Source organism: Synchiropus splendidus, chromosome 4, assembly GCF_027744825.2.
Source record: "Synchiropus splendidus isolate RoL2022-P1 chromosome 4, RoL_Sspl_1.0, whole genome shotgun sequence".
Taxonomy (NCBI): domain Eukaryota; kingdom Metazoa; phylum Chordata; class Actinopteri; order Syngnathiformes; family Callionymidae; genus Synchiropus; species Synchiropus splendidus.
In genome coordinates this window covers 15,085,205-15,106,076 of record NC_071337.1, presented here as the reverse complement: position 1 = coordinate 15,106,076, position 20,872 = coordinate 15,085,205, and the positions used below count along the sequence as shown (strand labels likewise).

Below are 20,872 nucleotides of genomic sequence, written 5' to 3'. Positions count from 1 at the left end.
TATATATATATATATATATACATATATATATATATAAAATAGCATATTTTATTTGCTTTAAGTGAGATGAACCAGCCATCCTTTTTTGTAAATAATTCAATCAGTTTGGAGGTAAATTCAGTTTATTTTGGACAAACACGTCTGTGGCAGCGATATGTAAACAAATAAACACATAAATATCACATCAATAAATAAAGTTAACAGTGACGGCAACAGTGCAGCAGTAGTGATCTCTCTCTCTCTCTCTCTCACACACACACACGCACCTCATCTCGCTATCCAAAATAATAACTGATCAATAACTTAGAATTGAGGATTGAAACGCTTTTGTTCGACAGCGCTCTTCGTTGCCACCTCCTGGTGAGCAGGGGTCAGTGCAGCTCATCACCACAGGTGCGTCTCCCTGATCTCAGCGATCACCTGACTGGCCTTCTGCAGCGCCTGTGTCAACACGGGAAAACACCATTCATTTGAATGAGAAAACAAAAGCAGCACTGTGTCAGACTCGAAGCGCGTCCGCACCTGCAGCATGTCGGCGGCCTCGCGGCGGCGCTGGGCCATGTCTTCCGACTCCGTCAGAAGGTCGTTGAGGAGTCCAGACTTGTAGAGCTGCCCGACCAACTCGCTCTGCAGGCTGTCCTTCACATGGTTGACCAGGAAGTGCATGACGGCCTTGGGGACACTGGCGGGACCACACAGGTGAGCCACATGTGACAAGGGACCCACTTCCCAGTGGGACTGTGACGGGCTGCACCCACCTGTCCTGGATGTTCTTGCGCACGATCAGGAAGTAGGATTTGATGAGGCGCTCAATGACCTCACAGTCGCGCTGCTCACGTGACGATAGCTTCCTGGCGACTGGCACCGGCTGCAGAGGTGACGCAGGGTTGGTTTTCACTTTGATGAAAACCGTCGGACAGCGATGCAGTGACCATGTACCTCAAGCATCTTTGCTATTTTAGCATGTTGGGTATGCTACACATTAGCACTGCAGAATGCACTTTATTTTCTTAGGTGCTGAAGCTATTGTAGTTATTATTGCAGTAGAACCCTTTGTGTATGTGAGTAGTACTTCAGCATGTGGCCTACGTAACATTTAAGGAACATTATCACAACAGGTTTAGTCACATGTGTAAACTCGTGTGACTCTTTGGCTCAAAGAATACGCAGTTGCAGTATCGTCTTCACCACAAAAAGCCACAGTGGAAAGCTCCGCCCATCAGCTGATAGTAAAGCAGTCAACGGCCAGAAACAAAGCCAATCCAATCTAACACAAGCCTGTAGCTCGCGACGCTAACATTAGCCAGGAGCTGTACGAAACAATTACCACATCCAGCAAGTTCACGGCGCCCCTCAGTGGACTTCCTGGGCCAGACCCCGGGGCGTCCTCTCCTTTCTTCAACATCCCCCTCCAATTCCCAGTGGCATCCTGGTCGCCCCCTGGTGGCACCGCTGAAGGAGCCTGAATAGAAAACCGGAACAGTTAGCGACAGGCGCCCTCAATGGACGCGTCGGAACACAACACGAGCTGAAACGGTTCTCCTGCAAAACATCTGGATCACATGGTGAAACTGAGAAATAGGAAAAAATAGCATTAGCATGGAAATATTTAGGGAGAAAAAAAATTAAATTATAAACAACCAGAAGGAGTTAAAGAAAAAAAATACAAAACAATAATTGTGGCCCACAATAACAAATGATGTATAATTGGAAAATAAACAATAACAAAATGATTCAGTGATTAAATTACAAAACTAAAAAAGGTTTTAATCTAAATTCTATAAATTATGATCAGGGACGAAACATGAATTATTTGTACTTAAAAAAATAACATGTTACAGTGAGTGCTGCAAAACAATTTAATCTTAAAAGTACAAAAAAAGAAATGCCGTGGGTCACAGTACAAAATCGCAAAAAGGAATTCACAAAAAAAATTAAAATAACAACAAATAAAAATAAAATCATGACAAAAAGATTCAAAATGGCAAAAAAGGCTAAAATGACCAATTAATCTTACAGTAAAATAAAAAATAAACATAAACAAAATGTCAAGACGATATGAAATAGTAGTGTGACAAATAAAATGACTAGAAAATACATATGAAAACAGCAAATAAACTAAAAAAAGAGACGCAACAAATAAAGTTAAATACACAGGAATGAACAATCAGCTGAAGGGAAATCTGTCGAGTCAGCAGCAAGAAGGTCAACGGTGAGAGGTGCAGCTAAGTAAATCCTCAACAAGTCAACAAAGACATAGAGAGGCGACTCATGAGCGGTTAAGGGCACGGGGACAAGGGAGGTCTCGGGCAGGTGGAGCGGGTGAGGAGGACACGCGTTAGTCTAGACAGGCAGGAGGAGCAGAGTTCAGGGGTCATGCCTCAGCCACCTTCCATGCCCCGACTGCCCACATGCCCACCTTGACACCGTCCACATCCGCTCCAGAGGCGGGAGAGTCCCCGGAGACCGGAGCCGGACCTTTGGCAGCGGACTAGAACCAGAGCAGCAGCGGAGAGACACAGACGTGAACGTGTGCAGGCCAGTTGGCGAGTGGATTCACGTGAGGCTACAGGGACGTTTCAGAAGGAAGCCAGTCACCTTGTCTCGGGGCACTGCGGCTGGAAGTTCCCTCATCCGGTTCCTCCGTTGCTCCTGGAACACACACACACACACAGCATGTGTGATGACGCTATCAAGGAGGGGGTCGAACCGCGAGTGTCTCACCTCGATGTTGTTGTTCATGACTCCGCAGGCGTCGGCGAAGTCGGGGTGTTTGGTGTTGATGTAGGCGAGCTCAATGGCCACCAGGTTGTGCACCTGCAAGAGGAAGTGACATCATTTCCTGCACATTGAAAGCACAACAGCAACAACGCTGGCGTTTTGTACTGTTAGCTTCTTAGCTTAGCTTAGTTTATCATGTCACCTTTCTCAGGATGTCAGCCACATTATAGAGCAACAAGAGGGCAACTATTAGAATAACATCATTAGTTTGTATTAGTATTACAACATTAGTATTACAAGTAATTACAACATTAGTATTACAAGTAATTACTATTATTAGTTACTACAAGTGGAAGGTCACCCACCATCTCATTGGTGATGGGAAGTCTCTTCCTCAGCAGGGACGTCACCACCTCCACAATGGCCTCGTGAAGCTTGGGAAACCTCTGGAGCTCCTGCAAACCAGAGAACAGCATGAGAAGAGAAGACTGGGCGAGAGCGAGAACAAGGCTGAGTCATGCGCTGACCTGCGTGCTGTAGTTGCTGCAGTGCTGAATGATTCGCTGCATCTCCTCGTGCACCAGCTCCACGCAGCGGAGACTGGGCTCCTCCAGCCGCTTCACCTGCTTCTTCACCAGAAGCTCAAAAGAAACCTCTGGAACAAACAAAGAGGGACGCGGGCCCTGCAGGACAGTGCGGAGGTTGAGGTGAGGAGGACTCGGTGAAGAGGTGTGCAGGTTGCAGTGTAAGATGAATGAACTCACAGTGGCGTTCCTGATGGCCGTCAGGATGTCGATGGTGCTCAGACCTCCCAGAGGATCTACTGACTCCAGAGTTCTGCCGAAAGTCTCGTGGAAGATGTAGCAGATCCGGGCGCCGCCACACCTGTCAGAGTCAGTGTCTGGTGAGGCCCTGCTGCCAGGGATCAACTACAGCTACAGCCCGGGACTCACAGCTCGGCCGTCTCGATGTACTTGGCCGTGCCCTCGATGGTGTTGCAGTACTCAGTGGCAAACTTGGTGATGAGCTGCAGCAAGGTGGCGCTCTGGTCCTCCACTGGCTCACCATAGCTGCTGAGGAGCGACTGGTACTGGGCTGCCAGGACGTTGATGCGAGTCTTCAGCTCCGGGAGACAGTCTCGGATATGGTGCATCAGCAGCCTGAGCAGCAGGGAGCAGGCGGAGGGTTAGGCCTGTCATTACCCTGAATCAAGTTAGTCTCAGTGCCTCCACACCCACAAAAGAACTGGACCTGGTACCTGTTGAGAGTTCTAGCCAGGTACTTGGTTCCGTTCCGATTGGCCAGTGAGGGATACTTCTTCTGCAGGAAGGCGTACTCGTCCCTGATGGCGTCAGCCACCGACTTCTTGTTGTTGATGTCCAGCTGACTCCTGCAAGCACCAGCTGACATTAGCAGCGTGACACGATTTACGTCAGAAAGTACGTCGGAAAGCAATGTCTTGAACCTGTTGACGACTCCGATGAGTCCCAGTTTGACAGGGATGACCCGACCCATCAGAACGTCCATGGCGTCCGTTCCAGCGTCCATTAGGTCTAACTTGGTCACGACAGCCAGGGTCCTCCGGCCTGCACACCACATACGTTTGCTTTATAAAACCTGCTTGTATCTTCTACTACCATATTCCTGCTGTTTTCTTAAAGTAATCCTCATGTGCTACCGTCCGGGTCGACTTCTCGTGCGACTTTCAGGGCCTCCGAGGTCGCCATGTCGGTGTTGGCAGCAGTCACTGCCAGGATGATGCAATTGGGGTTGGAGATGTGTTTGAGAATCAAGTCCCGGATCTGGAGCTCAATGTCATTGGGCTGGTCGCCGACTGGCACCTGGGAGGGCAAGACAATGAGGCCTCCGGGGGGAGGGGCTAAAGCTGTTGGTTACCTTGGTGATCCCCGGCAGGTCCACAAGAGTCAGATTGACCACGTGAGGAGAGAAGATCTTCAGATGGATCGGCTCATCGCTGATGCCCTGTAGAGGATGCAGTGTCCGCGTCATTCATTACAATAAACAACTATCATTCGGTTGTAGTGTTATTATTATCTTAGGAGCAGAGTCTTTGAGAACAGTCTGAGTGAGTCACTTGCTCCTCTAGCATTTGCTCCTTCACAGTCACAGGGAGTCACTGAGACGATCATTCTGAACCCTGGTGAACAACTGAGATGTTTTGAACCTAAATAGAAGTGTGAAGGGGAAGATCCTTCAGGAGTGTAAATACTTGACGTCCTCCAATGACCTCTGTCACGTGGAATCAAACTGCATCACCTCCAGTCCGTGAGAGCAGTATTTATTTCACAGGTTTCTGGAATCAGAAGAGGCCTATTGTTGGAGGCCGTGACCGAGCGGTCCCCTCCACCAGAGGTCCTCCGCCAATATTACCACACAAAAAGAGCTATCATTGTTTTACTTCTGTCTGTTTTTTTGGATAGAAATGCTAGTGTTAGGTAAAGTAATTGATCAAGTAGGTTATTACCTTGTTGTTCCCTGATATTCTCTCCGTCTCAGCTTCAATTTCTTGCCTGATTTCATCAAAATCATTGAAGATCTGCGGACCCAGAAGGGTAAGGTCACGATTGTGTACACTATTATGACATGGCTGTGGTGCCAACCTTATTCTTGGTGTGCAGAAACTTTCCCCATTCTTCTCCTTCCCTTCCTGTGAAACACCAAATTTTGCTTAGTCACACTTTAATACAGCCACATGTTCATTACTAGCAGGTTACTAAGCAAGAGGCAACAACACCAGAGCTGCACTCAGGGCACTATAGCCACTTAAGCTACATTATTATTTTTCAGTTTTCAGCACCTTTACTGAGCTTTTCACTGCCTGGTCTCTGCGTGTGGTTGGACAGAAACAGTGTGTTACTTGAAAACAAAACAGTGTGTGTAGGCATGTGTTGAAGAACAGGCCTCATTTGAGTGTCGGGATCTTACCGCTGTCCTCATTTTTGCGAGCATCTCCCGGGTCCACATGGACCAACTGGAGGATGAGGGGTCGGCGGGTCACGATTCCCGTGCCCCTGGGTAGCAGGTCGCGACCCACCAGGCTCTCAAGAACGGAACTTTTGCCGCTACTCTGAAGAAGTAAATGAGAAAATGATCACATAACTGTTGTTAAAAAATAATAATACATACAGTAAATACCTTGCTAAATCTGTTCTGTATATCATCATAGGCATTTCTACTAGTAACAACAGACAGTTATAGTAACACATTATTACATATAATTACAAAGAGGCTCACCAAGAAGCTAAGTAAAATGTGTGTTTCATCATTATGCACATTGTAACTTAGATATTGATGGCAATTCGAATAGCTGACAATAGAATTAAGGGTAACATCAGCAGCACATTCTATTGAATATAAAGTCTGAAAACGCAGTGGACCATGGTGTTGTTGTGCAGCGCACAGGACACTAGCATGAGCGTGTGTAATGGACAAAATGAAGGTTGTTCCTGCTAGCACGAGTCGCCCATTCATATTCACCTGGGTTCCCACCACTGCTATCTGCGGCAGCTGGATTATATCCGCCCCGACAGTGTTGAACACGTCCTGGAGCTTGTTAATGACGGGAATAAGAGCCTCCATGTCGGCTGCGCTGCCACAGAGTCGAAATAAACGCGATGTTTCGCGGTGCAGCCAAAGTCATTCAATGTCCCACCGACACCACCATCGCAATAATGGATGTGGAAGTGGGCTGATGGGGATTGAAGTCCCTGCAGCGGACGAGTGCGGGATGGTGGGCGACCAAAGAACTACAAATCCGCAGGAAATGACGTGACCGAATACGCATGCGCGTTTGGATTTCCTTGACGCTTGTCAATTGTACACAAATCGACCGGTGGCCACTGAACAGGATTAAACCTCAAATAACGTCTGCATCTTAGTGACCGACGAGTTGATAGAAACTCCCCCCTTCACGATGCTTCAGTTCCTGGTGAGTCCTTGGGATGTTATCGTGTGCTGAGGTGTTATTTGCTAACTAAGCTGCGCTTGCCACGGTTAGCATCACGATCTGTCAAACTTGCTGAAGTTGTTTATTGAATTTCATATCGGTGCTAAGAAAATCCTCACCATCACCCGAGCGGTGGCTTTAAACTAGACTCCTAAACGGAGTTTCTGATCCTTCAACTCATTCCAATCTAAATCGTAGTATGTTTACACAAGGACGACCCATCGCAAGGTTCGAAGATCACCATCGCCTGGTTCACATTTTAGAAAAACAACAACCAAACAATCCAAAAATACCACTGCCGTACTCACAGTACGCCAAGGGTGGAGTGTGACAATACATTACTTTATTCATTATTGAGCCACTTGCATCGATTAAAAGTGAAATCATCGAGTGACGTTGTCTGCCATGTTCATAGGAGCCAACAGCAAAGTATCGTTGTCAGACTGATGACTCGGATATTTCAGCTGTTGTGTGAGATGCATATAAACTGTATCAGCACCATGTCAACTACAGCTGAAGCTGGTGATATACAAGGCAACTGGCTGAGATGTTGCAGTACACGAGTATCTTCTCAGGTCCTTGGACTGGCTAAAGCATTTGACACTGACCTGTGGTCCAATGCTTGCATTGGAAAAGAAAGGTCCGTTCATAAAGTGAAAGCACTAATTTAGTCTTAGCCACTTCTAGCTAACCCCAACTGTTTCTGTTGACATTGAATAATAGTTTTCCTTTATTTATCAAATCACAATTTGATTCTTTTCTGGATAATCTGTTGCCTGTATATATATATATATATATATATATATATATATATATATATATATATAAATTTCCAGGCTTTATAAGTTTAGGAGGGCTCAGTTTGAGGCTAAAAATTAAACCAAAAACACAAAAAAGGGATTAATAAACCCTTTATTTCAATATTAATATGATAGTGGCTGTTTGTCACCATCGTGTTTTGACACATTTCCTTCCCATCAAGTGACTCTGATCTGTCATGCAGGCTGGATTCACACTCGGGAACGTTTTGGGGATGTACCTTGCCCAGACCTATGAGGTGAGTTTGCCATGTTTTCGTTTTTGTGTATCAATATACAGCCCTTCCAAAAACACAGACATTCATCCTAAAAATAAATGAATAAATAAGGAACGTACGCGTGATAATTCTCACATTCTTTCTCCAGGTTCCGAACATCGCTCAGAAGATCGAGGCTTTCAAGAAAGATGTGGAGGCCAAGAAGAAGCCCCCGGAGTGAAGCTGGCGTGACCTTGAGATCAGCAGGGAGCAAGGCTATTTATTTGACTATTAATCTATGAGTCATTGAAGGGGGTGGGCGTTCGATGCTCATACTGGGAGCTTCACCAGGCTGAGGGACGATCACAGTCTCTTTAAAAACTGCCAAACCAGTTTGTTTGTGTCCCATGTTAAGCATCAATAAAACAACTGGAGTCTGTTATCACTGGTGAACATGTGTGGACTGTGGCGTTGCACGTGTACTAAACCATGTGCAATGAAATGGTTTATTATTCACGTTATAAAAAAACTAAAAATAACAACAACCAATCATTAACATAGGTATAGCCCAAAAATAAAACTTATATCAATCAGTTGAAATGGATATGTTTATTTATTATTTACGAATAACAACAACCAGCAACTTTGACGGCAGCCGTAGGTTTCGTGGCTGCCTCAAGAAGAACAATCTCTGTTCTTCTTGACTCCCATTTGAGGTCCTCAGTGATGGTGGTTCCTAGGAAGCAGAAGGAGTCTACAATAGCAATGGGTAAACCAGCCAACATGAGAGGGGACAGAGAAACTGTGACTCTCCTGAAGTCCATGATCATCTCCACTGTCTTCTGGGCGTTGAGCTCCAGGTTGTTGTGGCTGCACCAGGACACCAGCCGCTCCACCTCCCTCCTGTAAGCTGACTCATCTCCATCTCAGATGAGGCCGATGATGGTGGTGTCATCCGCAAACTTGATCAGCTTCACGGACTCGTGGCTGGAGGTACAGCAGTTGGTGTAGAGGGAGAAGAGCCATGGAGAGAGAACACAGCCCTGAGGAGACCCGATGTTGAGGGTCTGAGTGTCGGAGACAGTCGTCCCCAGCCGCACACGCTGACTCCGGCTGGTCAGGAAGTCTGTAATCCATCTGCAGGGTGTCAGACATGTCAAGCAGGGCTGGGAGAATCGTGTTAACGGCAGAGCTGAAGTCTACAAACAGGATCCTGGCATAGGTTCCTGGGCAGTCCAGATGCTGCAGAATGAAATGAAGGGCCTGGTTCACTGCATCGTCCACAGATCTGTTGGCTCTGGAGGCAAATTGCAATGAGTCCAGGTGAGAAGCAGTGATTTCAGGTGGGATAGAACCAGGCGCTCAAAGGACTTCATGACCACAGACGTCAGGGCCACCGGTCTGTAATCATTTAGTCCTGTGATCCTGGTCTTCTTGGGAACAGGGATGATAGTGGAGGACTTAAAGCAGGCAGGAACATGACAGGACACCAAGGAAGCATTGAAGATGTCCGTCAACACTGGAGCCAGCTCAGTAGCACAATGCTTCAGGATGGCAGGGGAAACTCTGTCCGGACCCGCAGCCTTCCAAAGGTTCAGCCTCCTGAACTGAGTGAGCATGTCCTGCTCCATGATGTCAAGAGAAAGAGGGGGGAGGTGAGGGGGTGGCTCATCAGAAGTGACTGTGATCAGCTTTGCTGTCTCACTGACATCGTTGGTCTTAGTTGTGTCACTAAGAGACAGCATAGTCCTTTGCTGTGAAGTGGACCATGGGGGCTGTGGGTTAGGGTTAGGGTTAGGGTTAGGGTTAGCATTTGAATGCGCATTTGAATTTCCTTGACGCTTGTCAATTTTACACAAATCGACCATTGGTCACTGAACAGAATTAAACCTCATCTTAGGAAGTGACCGATGCTACGAGTTGATAGAAACTCCCCCCTTCACGATGCTTCAGTTCCTGGTGAGTCCATCGGATGTTATCGTGTGCTGAGGTTTTTATTTGCTAACTAAGCTGCGTTTGCTACAGTTAGCATAACGATCTGTCAAACTTGCTGAAGTTTTTATTGAATTGAAGGAAAATCCTCACGACGAGTGGTGGCTTTAGTGTGCGTTGTGACGGAGTGTTTCAATCCGAATCATAGTGTGTTTACACAAGGGCGTAAAAATGAGCATCGACCCTTCACAAGGTTCGAAGATCACCATCGCCTGGTTCACATTTTAGGAAAACAACTACCAAACAATACGAAAAATACCACTGCCGTACTCACAGTACGCCAAGGGTGGAGTGTGACAAAGTTAGAGGCGAAAGCCTCAGGAGTCTCACGGTGTGCTCTGTTTTTCGCTGTCTGCTACGGTTTCCAAGATAGATTTGTTCGGGGAGTATGAAATGGGGCCCACAATGACGAGGCACTTTTTCACCTGTGCTCTGTATGAGACTGGGAGGTGCAGCGTTGCCGTGGCGATGGAGCGGTCTCTTACCGGTAGGCGTGGAAGCACACAGTCTGCTCACCCGGCGATAACAGAGGGTGAAGAGACACCAGAATAGTTGCGTTGTTTTTCATTTGCAAACTTGAACACAGGAGGTGGTGTCGTGTCAGGAACAACCGACTCCATTGTTTGGAGTCCGGCCTTTCCCGGCGCCGGGACTGCAGTCAGTCGGCCGTGGTCTCCCGGCGGGGTCTGCTTGCCCACCACCTACGCAGGGTCCAAACAGGCCCGCCAAGACTCGCCGAGGCGGGGACGCCTGCTCGCCAGTCCACTCTGTCGACTCCACAATACACCGCAAAGGCTGTAGCCTTAAACGTGAGGGGACTTTTCATGTCTCGGTCCGGGTGCTTCCAGAGGGACCCCATCTTGGGACATACGGTGATAGAGCGCTTAGGTCTCCATTAAGCCTTCTTAAAGAGCCAGGGCATGTCGTCCAGGGGAAACATACGGTCGACTGTGGCCAGAACAGCGTCGCTGTCAGAGCTGTCGTCATCCTCCGTGAAGAGGGACTCCGGGTTCTCTTGGGCAAACACTCTCCTCTCGTCCCACTCGTTGTACTCATGCCAAGGTTTGAACGACTTCTTGGATCCCTTGGTTTTGTCTTTAGACTTGTTGGGTCGCTTAGCTGTCGAGGGAGCTGACGCGGAGGCTTCCACGAGGCATCCGATGAAGATGACGATTCGTCTCAGGCTGAGTGAAAAAGGAGGACGCATTAAGGCGAACAAGGGGTCTTATGGGGAGAGGTGGAGGCGGGCCCTCGGAGTGGAGGTAACCAATAGCAAAGCCCGTTAGAGGGCAGAGCACGTATGACATAGAGCTACAAATCCACACTTTGAGGAAATGACGTGACTTCACTGGTTAAAACCTTCTCGATCGTCAGTGCTCTCTCTCACTGTGTTCAAGGTGTTGCAGCGTGGATCAGTCAAGACGCTCCGTATTACGCAGCTTGTTTCCGCTATTTCCTTGTAAAATAAACATGACAACACTCTTTCATGTTTGGTTTTGGCTGTGAAACGCCATATTCTGTTACAGCTGTGGCTGAGCTCCGTCATCAGTTCATATCTGAGATGAAGACGACTCGTAGTGCTGAGAAGTGACAGAGAAATAAGGAGGTTGTGCGACTGATGACAACTTCCTTGAGATGTGCTTCATCGTGGGTCACAAACCAGCTATTTTGCGCAGAGCGCCGCCAGCTGAGAAGGGAAAAAAAGGACGTCGCCTGAGGCACAGAGGTGCGAGGCTGCACAGTGGGGGGTGAATCAGACTCAGACCCACCCGAGACAGAACCCATAGTGTGAAAAGCCCCGAAGCACTGTTTACTGTTCCAAACCTAGCCAAACCAAAAGAGTGACAACATACAAAACATGTTTAAATCACTGCTCTGCTCAGTCGGGGGACATGAAAGTCTCGCCTGCGGACTTACATCACCACTCACACATGGACATCAGAGCGACCAAAGACTCGACACGTCGGCCTTCAAAGACCCAAGACCATATAACTTGTGCGTTCTGCCTCAGTTGAAGATGCTTGCACTCAAGCAAACAAACTAGCAGCTCACAGAAAACTATCTCCGTCACATGATCACTCACACTCCAGTCTGAGAGCCGCAAGCTGCTGGTGAGGGAGTCACAAGAGTCCACGCAGAACTGTCGGACATGGTTACCGTCGCTCGGTGCATCGGAGTTCTGAAAGCTCTTGTAAGCATCACTTTAAAAACTCTTTACTGACAAGCAGTTGAGCAGTTGAAGGTCGTATGGGATGCACCGACATGAAAATACTGAATAGGAGGTGAACTTGAATGGAACAGGAACAGAACAAAACAGAACTAATATGCCAGTTAATATGTGCTCACATAAACCTGCGGTCACAAAAGCAGTATTCATGCTTCAGAAAGTATGAATAACATGAAGAAAATATTCACAAAGCACTGACATTTCAACAAACTTTGAAATGTTTTCAACTTTTTAGCCATTTTCAGATTAAAAGTTCTGGTGCATCCTTAGTAAAGTACTAATTTAGTCTTAGCCACTTCGAGCTAACCCCAACTGTTTATGTTGACATTGAATAATAGTTTTCCTTTATTTATCAAATCATGATTTGAATCTTTTCTGAATAATCTGTTGCCTGTTTTACTCAAAAAATACAACTGACCTCATAACAATTCCATCCAGTTGGTTCCCTGTATTTTAATGCCATAAGTCATATTTTTTTCCCGCTACATCGAAATGTTGAAGTTATTTTTATCAGACTAACGTTATTAATATTGTCATAAGTACTGCCATTTTAAATTAACTTTAAAATGTTTTAAGTTTCACTCCACGACCAACAGGGGGCAGAGCTCAGGTCATCTAAACCAATAAAATTTCCAGGCTGTTTTACTCATATTAAGAATTAAGTTTTAGGCGAGAGAAGGCTCCATTTGAGGCTAAAAATAAAACTGAAAAAAGTAACGCAAAAAAGGGATTAATAAACCCTTTATTTCAATATTAATGTGGTAGTGGCTGTTTGTCACCATGGTTGACACATGGTGTTGACACATTTCCCTCCTGTCAAGTGACTCTGTTCTGTCATCCAGGCTGTATTCACAGTCGGGAACGTTTTGGGGATGTACCTTGCCCAGACCTATGAGGTGAGTTTGCCATGTGTGCGTTTTTGTGTATCAATATACAGCCCTTTCAAAACACTAACATTCATCCTAAAAATAAATGAATAAATGAAGAACGTACAGTGGAACCTCGGTTCTTGACCTCAATCTGTTCCAGACGGCCGTTCGAGAAGTGATTTGTTCGAAATCTGAATCGATTTTTCCCATTACAATGAATGGAAAAAGAAATAATGCGTTCCAAGCCTTAAAATAGTCTTTTGTAGGAGTGAATGCAGAGTGTCTGCTGCAGGTGGCTGTTCCTCTATGTGTGTGGCCGCTGCATGTGGGAGGGGTTGCCGAGTGAGTGACGTCTCTCCAGAAGGGAAGAGGTGCCCGGTGCGTGTCCAGCTCTGAATGTGCGCTTCTGTGCAGTTTGGCTGTGACAAAGTCATAAACCAAGTCACGCTCTGTCCCAGACTCGCCTCATCCCTGTCCCAGCTCCAGCCCACAACAGGACATCAAACCCTGGAGTGAGCGCTCCAGCCTCGGAGGTGTGGAGAGTGAGCACCTCCCCTGTGACACTCTACCACGGTCCAGTGTGGAGACAGGAAAGGTTTTACCCCTCAATATGAAGAAAAAACAGCATACAGAGGCTGCGTTATACACAATAACAAAGCGCGTTATATTTTTTCCGGCTTTTTCGGGAGCGTTCGAGTTCTGGATTTTCGTTCGAAATCAGAAGCAAAAAAATCTAAAAATTTTCGTTCGAACTCTGATTTGTTCCAAGTCTGGGATGTATACGAAAAACCGAGGTTCCACTGTACATGCGATTATTTTCACATTCTTTCTCCAGGTTCCGAACATCGCTCAGAAGATCGAGGCTTTCAAGAAAGACGAGGCAAAGAAGAAGCCCCCGGAGTGAGGCTGGCGTGACCTTGAGATCAGCAGGGAGCAAGGCTATTTATTTGACTATTAATCTATGAGTCATTGAAGGGGGTGGGCGTTCGATGCTCATACTGGGAGCTTCACCAGGCTGAGGGACGATCACAGTCTCTTTAAAAACTGCCAAACCAGTTTGTTTGTGTCCCATGTTAAGCATCAATAAAACAACTGGAGTCTGTTATCACTGGTGAACATGTGTGGACTGTGGCGTTGCACGTGTACTAAACCATGTGCAATGAAATGGTTTATTATTCACGTTATAAAAAAACTAAAAATAACAACAACCAATCATTAACATAGGTATATCCCAAAAATAAAAGTTATACCAATCAGATGAAATGGATATGTTTATTATTTATTATTTACAAATATTATACCTATGATAATGTTCATATTTTTATTTACTTTTTTATTTTTTATTATAGGGCCACTTTCTCCATCAATTTCCCACCAAAATGAATTATGCACATTTTTACTCATTTAGTCGCATGCAATGTTGTTGGTCCATACAAGTTGTTTTTATGTCTTTTTTTTACACTTGAAAAAAAAAGATTTTTTAGTAATAGCCAGGGATGATTTTTTAAATTTTTTTTTGTTCAAATATTCCTCCACTAAACATTTGCAATATGAAGTCACTTTTGACAAAAACAAACAACTGAACACTTCCCTCCAAAGATCCATACCAGCTGGTTAGACTGTCAAACAAAACCAGCACTCAAACATTGTACTCGTCTTTATTTCAGTTTTTCATAAAATACAAAGAAATTCAAAGCACCTATCGGCTTTAGAAAAATACTTTCTCTACAAATGACCTCTGTCGTCGGTTTGTCTAAACAAAACACAGTGTAGTGTAGAATATCCAGTAGCAGCCGTCCTCGACAGATTCAAACACCCAAACATTCTCCACCCACTCAACATATAAATTAATCACAAGGTTTTTAAATTAGCATTTAAACACAAAGACTTGATTGCAAATCAAACGCAACAAATCATTTAACCTTTTTTCAAGTGCTGGCAACAAAACAGCCTGAAACAGTGACAGTCGAATGCTATTTAAAAAAAAAAAAAAAAAAAAAGGTTTGGTCCAAGTGGAAAGATGATTCATTGCAGAATGACAGAAAACAGCTCAGCACAAGAGAAGGCAACCCAGTGTCTTCACGCCACAATGGCCGCCCAGTGTTTCATCTTCTCAGACCAAAGTGCAAATGAGCATATGAAGATGCACCTGAGCAGGGAAAATGAGCAAAATGAGAAACTAGGAATCTCTGTTTTCCTCAAGATTTGGATGGAGAAGAGTTACCCGACGTCACGCTGCCCAGCCGCCTCTGCAGAGCCTCCAGTCGAGAGATGTAGTCGGTCAGAGCTCGGTCCGGGTCGTAGCTCTGCAGGTGTGAGCAGGTGAGAGCTCCGGGGTCTCCACTTGAGTGGAACCTGTCAGAGCACAAATTTGTCAGGACAAAAAAAAAAAAAACACATTTAAGGGATTTATAAACCACAGGACCACAAAATGAAGGGAATAAATGGGGATAAAACTTTTATTTATTTTTATTTATTTCTTCATATTTTTATGTAGAAAATGTATTATATTAGACGACCAAAATCACAATATTGATTTTATCTTCGCCTTATTTTCTTTCATCAGTTGACCTTTCCTCTTCATTTATCATCATTCAACAACTCTTGAAACGTCCTTCTTACACAGCAAATAAACCACCTTTTCTCACAAGATGCAGTTTAAATAAACGTCCACAAGGTGACAGTGCAGGCCAATGTTTTTTTTTTTGTCCCAAAAGATAAAATCCAAAATACATTTTTCTGCATTTTACATGTCTATGTTCTTGAGGTATGACCCCCAAATCTGCTCCACTTCATGTGGTATAACCGCGTATGTCAGTGAACACCAGCGTTGTACCTGTGGTGTGTCGGTGAGACGCCAGATCTCGGGGACTCCCGTCCGCTCCGTCTGCTGGAGCCTCCTCCTCCCCCTGAGCGCCCTCTTTCTCTGAAGACTTCGACGCTGCTGGGGTGAAGGTAGTGCGAGTCTCTGCCTTCATTGCCTGGAACCAGAACAGGAGGCTGATGATTAACTGGCACCTTTCACAGCAAGAGACTTGGCAGTCCTCACCTGTGAGCGCCGGGGACCCGTGCTTGTGGTCTGGCGAACTGGAGCTCATCCCCGTCGCCCGGTGCCAACGTTTCACCAGGAAACGCATTCTGCAGTGCAATCATTTAGAGACACAGATGAGTCTCAACAAGCGAGCGAAGCTAAAAGGTTAGTCTTCGGTCTACCTGGAGAGGGCGATGGAGACTCGCACGGCGGAGCGGAAGCGCATCAGCCCACGCCTGTGCTGGCTGTACGGGTCAGAGACGGACGGCCGACCGCCCATTCTGGAGAGCAGTGACAGAGTGGCCTCCTCACACTCCTGGAAGCCGCCCAGCAGCAACAGCAGATACTTCTTCTGGTAGATGAGAGCTTTTCGGAAACTTTCAGACCTCAGGTACTTCCCATACATCCTCTGTTGACAAGGATAGACTCTTATCACCCATGTGACTGTGCCCACTTGCTCAGCAGATCAATATTCAGATGCATTTTTCATAAGAATCAAACTGCTGTCCCTCAGACCTTCAGAGCTACGTTGTCGGCCTCAGGTCCTGTGATCTCCCGCTCTGTGTCGCTCCTGAGCTCCATCTTGACTCGGGCCAGCTGCGTGTGCGACAGCTGTAAAGCTTTTTCCAGACGGCTCTTCTCCCGAGCCCAAGCTTCTCTCTCTTGAGTCAGCAGCAGACCTGCTGAATCCCCTTTCACCCCACTCTTCCTGGTGCTGAACTGTCAGGAGGGAAAGTAGGACTTTAAACTACTTGAACTTCAGCAGCGTAGGCTGAACCCTGCGTTTTGTCTCGGTTGAAGAGAGCTGAGCTTCCGACACTCACGCTGTCCTGGGAAATGAGCGCAGCTTGTCGGTAGCGCCGGAGCTCTTCCTCCAAGCGAAGCGTGTGGTTCCTCAGGTCGTTCTTCTCCTCCGTCAGGCGGCTGACAAAACCAGTCAATTCCGCATTTTGACGAAGCAGGCGCTCCGTCAGGGTGTTGGAGGAGCTGAGGGAGCCTGCGGCCAACAGCGACACGTTCTGTGTGGAGAACACAGGACAAGTTACAAGTCATTTGGATGCTTATTTTTCCTATTCATGTTATTAATTTGTGCAGAAGCTGTTCCAGGTAAACACTGAAGGGAAGCTGAAATGACGCCACAGTGAGGACCAGGATTCATGGCTATATACCATATTTTCCAGATTATAAATCGCAGTTTTTTTCAAAGTTTGGCCGGGGGTACGACTTATACTCAGGAGTGACTCCTGTATGAAATTATTATGGTATATCATTTCACATGTTATTTTCATCTCAAACCGCAAGAGGGCGCTCTACACCTGTGTTGATAATATAAAAACTTATAAAAAAACAACTGAGAAGGGCTGAACCAAAATGGCACAGAACAGAAAATCGTATTCTGCAGATTACAAACTGCAAGTAGTGAAATATGCAGCGGAAAACGGGAATTGAGCGGCAGAAAGAAAGTTTGGAGTTAGCAAGAAACTTGTAAGGGACTGGTGAGAAGCGGAGGTTTCTCTCACTGAAATGAAGAAAACAATAATCATAATTGGAACTGCAACTGACGATGAGTCTGACGTAATCTTCTACCTCCGGAGTTGATGGAGTTGTTTAAAAGTGACTCTCAGGATGAAGATTTCATAGGACTTTGGAGTGGCACTTTGGTAAACTTGTTAGCATGTTCTTTATGCTATAGTTATCTGAATAACTCTTAATATGTTACGTTAACATACCAGGCACATTCTTAATTCATTGTTTATGCGTCATGTAATGTTAGCATACCGTACACTTATTCAGCCTGCTGCTCTGTATTCTATTTTTGTTTTAAATTGCCTTTCAAGATGACATGTCTCTTCTTGGTGTTGGATTTTATCAAATAAATTCCCCCCCAAAATGCAACATATACTTCAGTGCAACTTATATACGTCTGTGAATTTTATGGCTGGTGCGACTCCGGAGCGAGTTATAATCTGGAAAATACGGTACTGTATGAAGCCACAAGTTTCAAATGTTTTCTAATGGAAGCAGTCAATGGCTTTTCAGAAAAAAAAATGGAAGAAATGAGTCCTAACCTCAGGGACAGACGGTAGCGCAGAAGACTGCTGCAGCATGGTGATGACATCATCTACACTGGACTGGACCAACAACAACTCATCGCTGTTGACGTCAACGTTTGCTCTGGTTGTATGGCAACAAACAAAAAACATTCTTAAGAATCAGAAACCAGCGAGAGCAACACACTGGCTACTCACCTGCTTGTGGCTTTGCTAGCCATGCCCCGCAGTTTTGCTGAAACCAGGAGCAACTTGCTCAGGATTTTGTCAGCGGTGCGCCAGGGGCCCTGATGTGACCCGCTGTAATCCACAGCAGAGCCGACTGTTGGAGAACTTCCAAGCTTCTGCTGGATTACCCAGTCTTTGGTGCGATCGGAGGACTGCTGTGGGACACAACTTAGATCAGATGGCCTGTGCTCAACACTATGGTCCCACGTGACACAACACTTACACTAAGACTCTCAGTGTGAAGAGCTCTGTTGCCTTCCAACTCTTCTTGTTGGGAGACTTGTTCCGCGAGTCTCTCCTTTTCCTCCTCTAAGCTCTTTATCCTTTCCAGTTCTTGCACCAGCTGCTCCTGGACCTCCAAAAGCCTGCCGTCCAGGCTCACCAACTGGGCCTTGGCCTCCAGCAAGGCCTCTTTGTCACGATTGGACTGGTGACTCATTAATGTCAGCTCCTCGTCTTTTCTTACAACCTCCAGCTTTTGTTCCTCCAGATCCGTGAGGAGGTGAACCACCTGGGGGGGAAATCATTACAGTAACAACGAAAAAGTTGTATAAACACTGTAACTTTCAGAACGCTGTAGAACAGACGCAAGGGCTTCCAACAAGGATCAAGTTTAGGTCGTGTCACCTAACCTGAGACCAACTCCAAGAGCAAGACTTTGATGAGTCTGACTCAAGACCAGAACCAAGTCAATTGGTCATATAAACACATACATTTATTTCTTACTGCGGAAGGAACGTCAGTCATTTTTTCCAAAATAAATGAAGAAATGAAATGCTTTCATTGGAACAAGCTCGTAGTTTGTTCTGTATTCAGTCAAGTCTTGGTCTCGACAGCAACATTAATTATATCACCTGCAATTTGACCCATGTAAAAGGCTGAAGCATCGTAAAAGAACAGATGAAAACATTTATTTCTAAATCTATATTGCAATTTCAACTGCAAAATCTGCTCATACAATTGTAATAGAAAGCCTCACCTGTGAGTGCTTGTCATGCAGCTCTATCTGCAGTCTCTCCAGCAAACCCTTCTGCTCAGCACTTGTCCCTCCTCTCTCCTCAGCAGGCTGACTCTCAGAAGACTCAGCAGCAATTTCAACACGCAGATCCCTCTCTCTGCCCAAAGCAGTGGTCACCTCCTGGACTTTGGCTCGCTCTGTCTCCAGCTGGACCTGCAGCTCCTGAAAGTGTCTGCGCATGTTTAGACGTTCTTCTTCTGACTGATGGAGAAGCTGTGAGGACGTCTTTCGCTCCCTCTCCAAGTCAGAGGTCAGCTCAGCAACACGGTTTCTCTGCTCTTCCACCTCGAGCTGCAAATCCTGACAAGATATGCATCCATGTTAAGCCCCCAAAAAACAAACATATTTACAGCAGAAGCTTGTTATAAACATGTTAATATCATTTCAGATTCTCCAAAATTCTTTACCTCCATTTTTTCCCTTTCAGTGATCTCACTTCTCCCAGTTCTGCATTTCTCCTTCTCTATGGTCCACTGGAGATCACGGCTCCGCTTTCTCTCCTCCAGGAGCTGATCGTTCAGCTCATCTACCACTGAGGCCTTCTGAGATAACTCAGACCTGAGGGAGAGAGGTGCAACTGACGGACTAGTCCACATGAACATCAAACAATTAAAACCTACAATTGTACTGCAGTTGTACTGCTGTTTCACTCCTATCACTATACAGACTATAGAACTCAAATGTAAACAAATAAAAACATAAGATCCAGAGAGAAATAGTTAGATACTTAGCAATGACAATGAACAAAAGAGTAAACAAGACTAACCTGAGAGTCTCCAGTTCCTTGAGATGTTTGTGCTGAGACTTGAGTGTTGTCTCCAGCTCCAGTTTAGTCTGAGACAGCTCACTCTTGAGCTCCTCCACTATCACCCTCTCTGCGTCCACGGCTCTGTCTGTGGCCTCTTCTGCTGCGCGCTGATTCTCGCTGGGAACGCTGAAAGTCTGAGGGTCTGAGCAACAAGGTGACATGATAATAGTCAGATGTTAATGTGAACTAAATACATCTAGCGGGGTGGCTTACATTGATGAAGGCTCGCCAGCTGAGCACGCAGATGATGGACCTCAGACATCAGGCTGGATCTGTCTGCGGTGTGGAGTGCAGCCATTCCCTCTCTGTGTTGGCCATCCTGCAGCAGCAACAAATGTATCCATAAAATGCATGTTCGCTTTAGATCGACAGCACAAATGAAGAGAAGGCATTAAAGCCTCATATCTCTTCATCCAGCTTCAGCACATACGGTTGGATCGATGCTGAGATTTGATCAATACCAATTGAAGGAAGAAAGCATTTCTGACATCATCAACTCACCAGTTCTGCCAGTCTGTGCTCCAGCTGATTCAGGTGTATAATGGCATCATTGGTGTCCAGCTGGTCTAACTGGCTATAGAGGGCACTCTTGAGGACGCCACGCTCCCGGACAAATACCTGCCGGACCGAATCCAAAAGCTCCCCACGCCAGTCTTCATTGTGCAAAGTCTTCACACACACACACATATACAAAAAAAACAGTCAATCATTTAAAATACTGTGTGTTTAGAACAGATGACCCTTGCGAGGTCAGAGCCAAACCACAAAAGAAATTGTTACTATTTGGAATCAAAACATAACTTATTATTTTTTAGGTTTTTATATTAGGGCTGTCAATAGATGAAAATTGTAATCTCAATTAATCGCATCATCGCTGAGTTAACTTGCAATTAATCACGCGTTTTGTATCTGTTCTAAATGTAACTTAAAGAGTTATGGACACAA

The 20,872-nt window shown here is 45.7% G+C and overlaps 3 protein-coding genes and 1 long non-coding RNA gene across 13 annotated transcripts in view; 2 read left to right on the top strand and 2 right to left on the bottom strand.

Annotated features, from left to right (window-relative positions):
• Positions 1-116: 116 nt before the first annotated feature.
• LOC128756939 (dynamin-1-like protein) lies at positions 117-6,422 on the bottom strand. 2 transcript variants are annotated; one of them, XM_053861821.1, is made up of 19 exons: positions 6,220-6,422; positions 5,668-5,809; positions 5,343-5,389; positions 5,207-5,278; positions 4,618-4,704; positions 4,400-4,562; positions 4,187-4,307; positions 3,980-4,111; positions 3,675-3,881; positions 3,486-3,606; positions 3,249-3,404; positions 3,087-3,176; positions 2,725-2,817; positions 2,599-2,652; positions 2,420-2,491; positions 1,328-1,462; positions 759-868; positions 523-682; positions 117-441 (listed from the first exon to the last, which is right to left on the bottom strand). In XM_053861821.1, exons 1-19 carry the CDS (start codon positions 6,319-6,321, stop codon positions 385-387), a joined length of 2,121 nt encoding a protein of 706 aa, XP_053717796.1. In that variant the 5' UTR covers positions 6,322-6,422; the 3' UTR covers positions 117-384. The 2 variants fall into 2 exon arrangements, with proteins under 2 accessions (XP_053717796.1, XP_053717797.1); XM_053861822.1 differs by lacking the exon at positions 2,420-2,491.
• Positions 6,423-6,530: 108 nt separating this feature from the next.
• Positions 6,531-8,145, top strand: stmp1 (short transmembrane mitochondrial protein 1). Its single transcript, XM_053861532.1, has 3 exons — positions 6,531-6,670; positions 7,692-7,745; positions 7,873-8,145. Exons 1-3 carry the CDS (start codon positions 6,656-6,658, stop codon positions 7,942-7,944), a joined length of 141 nt encoding a protein of 46 aa, XP_053717507.1. The 5' UTR covers positions 6,531-6,655; the 3' UTR covers positions 7,945-8,145.
• Positions 8,146-11,441: 3,296 nt separating this feature from the next.
• On the top strand, positions 11,442-13,896 carry LOC128756816 (uncharacterized). The gene is made up of 3 exons (XR_008414311.1): positions 11,442-11,886; positions 12,765-12,818; positions 13,627-13,896. It is a non-coding gene; the product is annotated as an uncharacterized LOC128756816 (long non-coding RNA).
• A 537-nt stretch (positions 13,897-14,433) lies between these two features.
• akap9 (A kinase (PRKA) anchor protein 9) overlaps positions 14,434-20,872 on the bottom strand; it is a 50,216-nt gene continuing 43,777 nt past the window's right edge. For 8 of the 9 annotated variants that reach the window (XM_053861523.1, XM_053861524.1, XM_053861530.1 and 5 more), the window contains 15 exons: positions 20,429-20,596; positions 20,141-20,246; positions 19,886-20,069; positions 19,527-19,677; positions 19,081-19,419; positions 18,325-18,612; positions 18,072-18,256; positions 17,892-17,997; positions 16,647-16,841; positions 16,339-16,542; positions 16,005-16,231; positions 15,841-15,929; positions 15,628-15,772; positions 15,016-15,146; positions 14,434-14,940 (listed from right to left, as the gene is read on the bottom strand). In XM_053861523.1, the coding sequence (XP_053717498.1) occupies positions 14,897-14,940; positions 15,016-15,146; positions 15,628-15,772; positions 15,841-15,929; positions 16,005-16,231; positions 16,339-16,542; positions 16,647-16,841; positions 17,892-17,997; positions 18,072-18,256; positions 18,325-18,612; positions 19,081-19,419; positions 19,527-19,677; positions 19,886-20,069; positions 20,141-20,246; positions 20,429-20,596 (2,562 nt within the window). In that variant the 3' untranslated portion in view covers positions 14,434-14,896. The remainder of the gene's footprint in view (positions 14,941-15,015; positions 15,147-15,627; positions 15,773-15,840; positions 15,930-16,004; positions 16,232-16,338; positions 16,543-16,646; positions 16,842-17,891; positions 17,998-18,071; positions 18,257-18,324; positions 18,613-19,080; positions 19,420-19,526; positions 19,678-19,885; positions 20,070-20,140; positions 20,247-20,428; positions 20,597-20,872) is intronic. The other variant, XM_053861525.1, reaches the window with a different exon arrangement.

Excerpts from the sequence above, each read along its gene's own strand:
- LOC128756939 (XM_053861821.1), bottom strand. The coding sequence starts at position 6,321 with ATGGAGGCTCTTATTCCCGTCATTAACAAGCTCCAGGACGTGTTCAAC. Across the intron at positions 4,563-4,617 it reads ACCTGCCGGGGATCACCAAG|GTGCCAGTCGGCGACCAGCC; the intron begins GTAACCAACAGC and ends TTGCCCTCCCAG. Across the intron at positions 2,653-2,724 it reads TCATGAACAACAACATCGAG|GAGCAACGGAGGAACCGGAT; the intron begins GTGAGACACTCG and ends TGTGTGTTCCAG.
- stmp1 (XM_053861532.1), top strand. Across the intron at positions 7,746-7,872 it reads ACCTTGCCCAGACCTATGAG|GTTCCGAACATCGCTCAGAA; the intron begins GTGAGTTTGCCA and ends TTCTTTCTCCAG.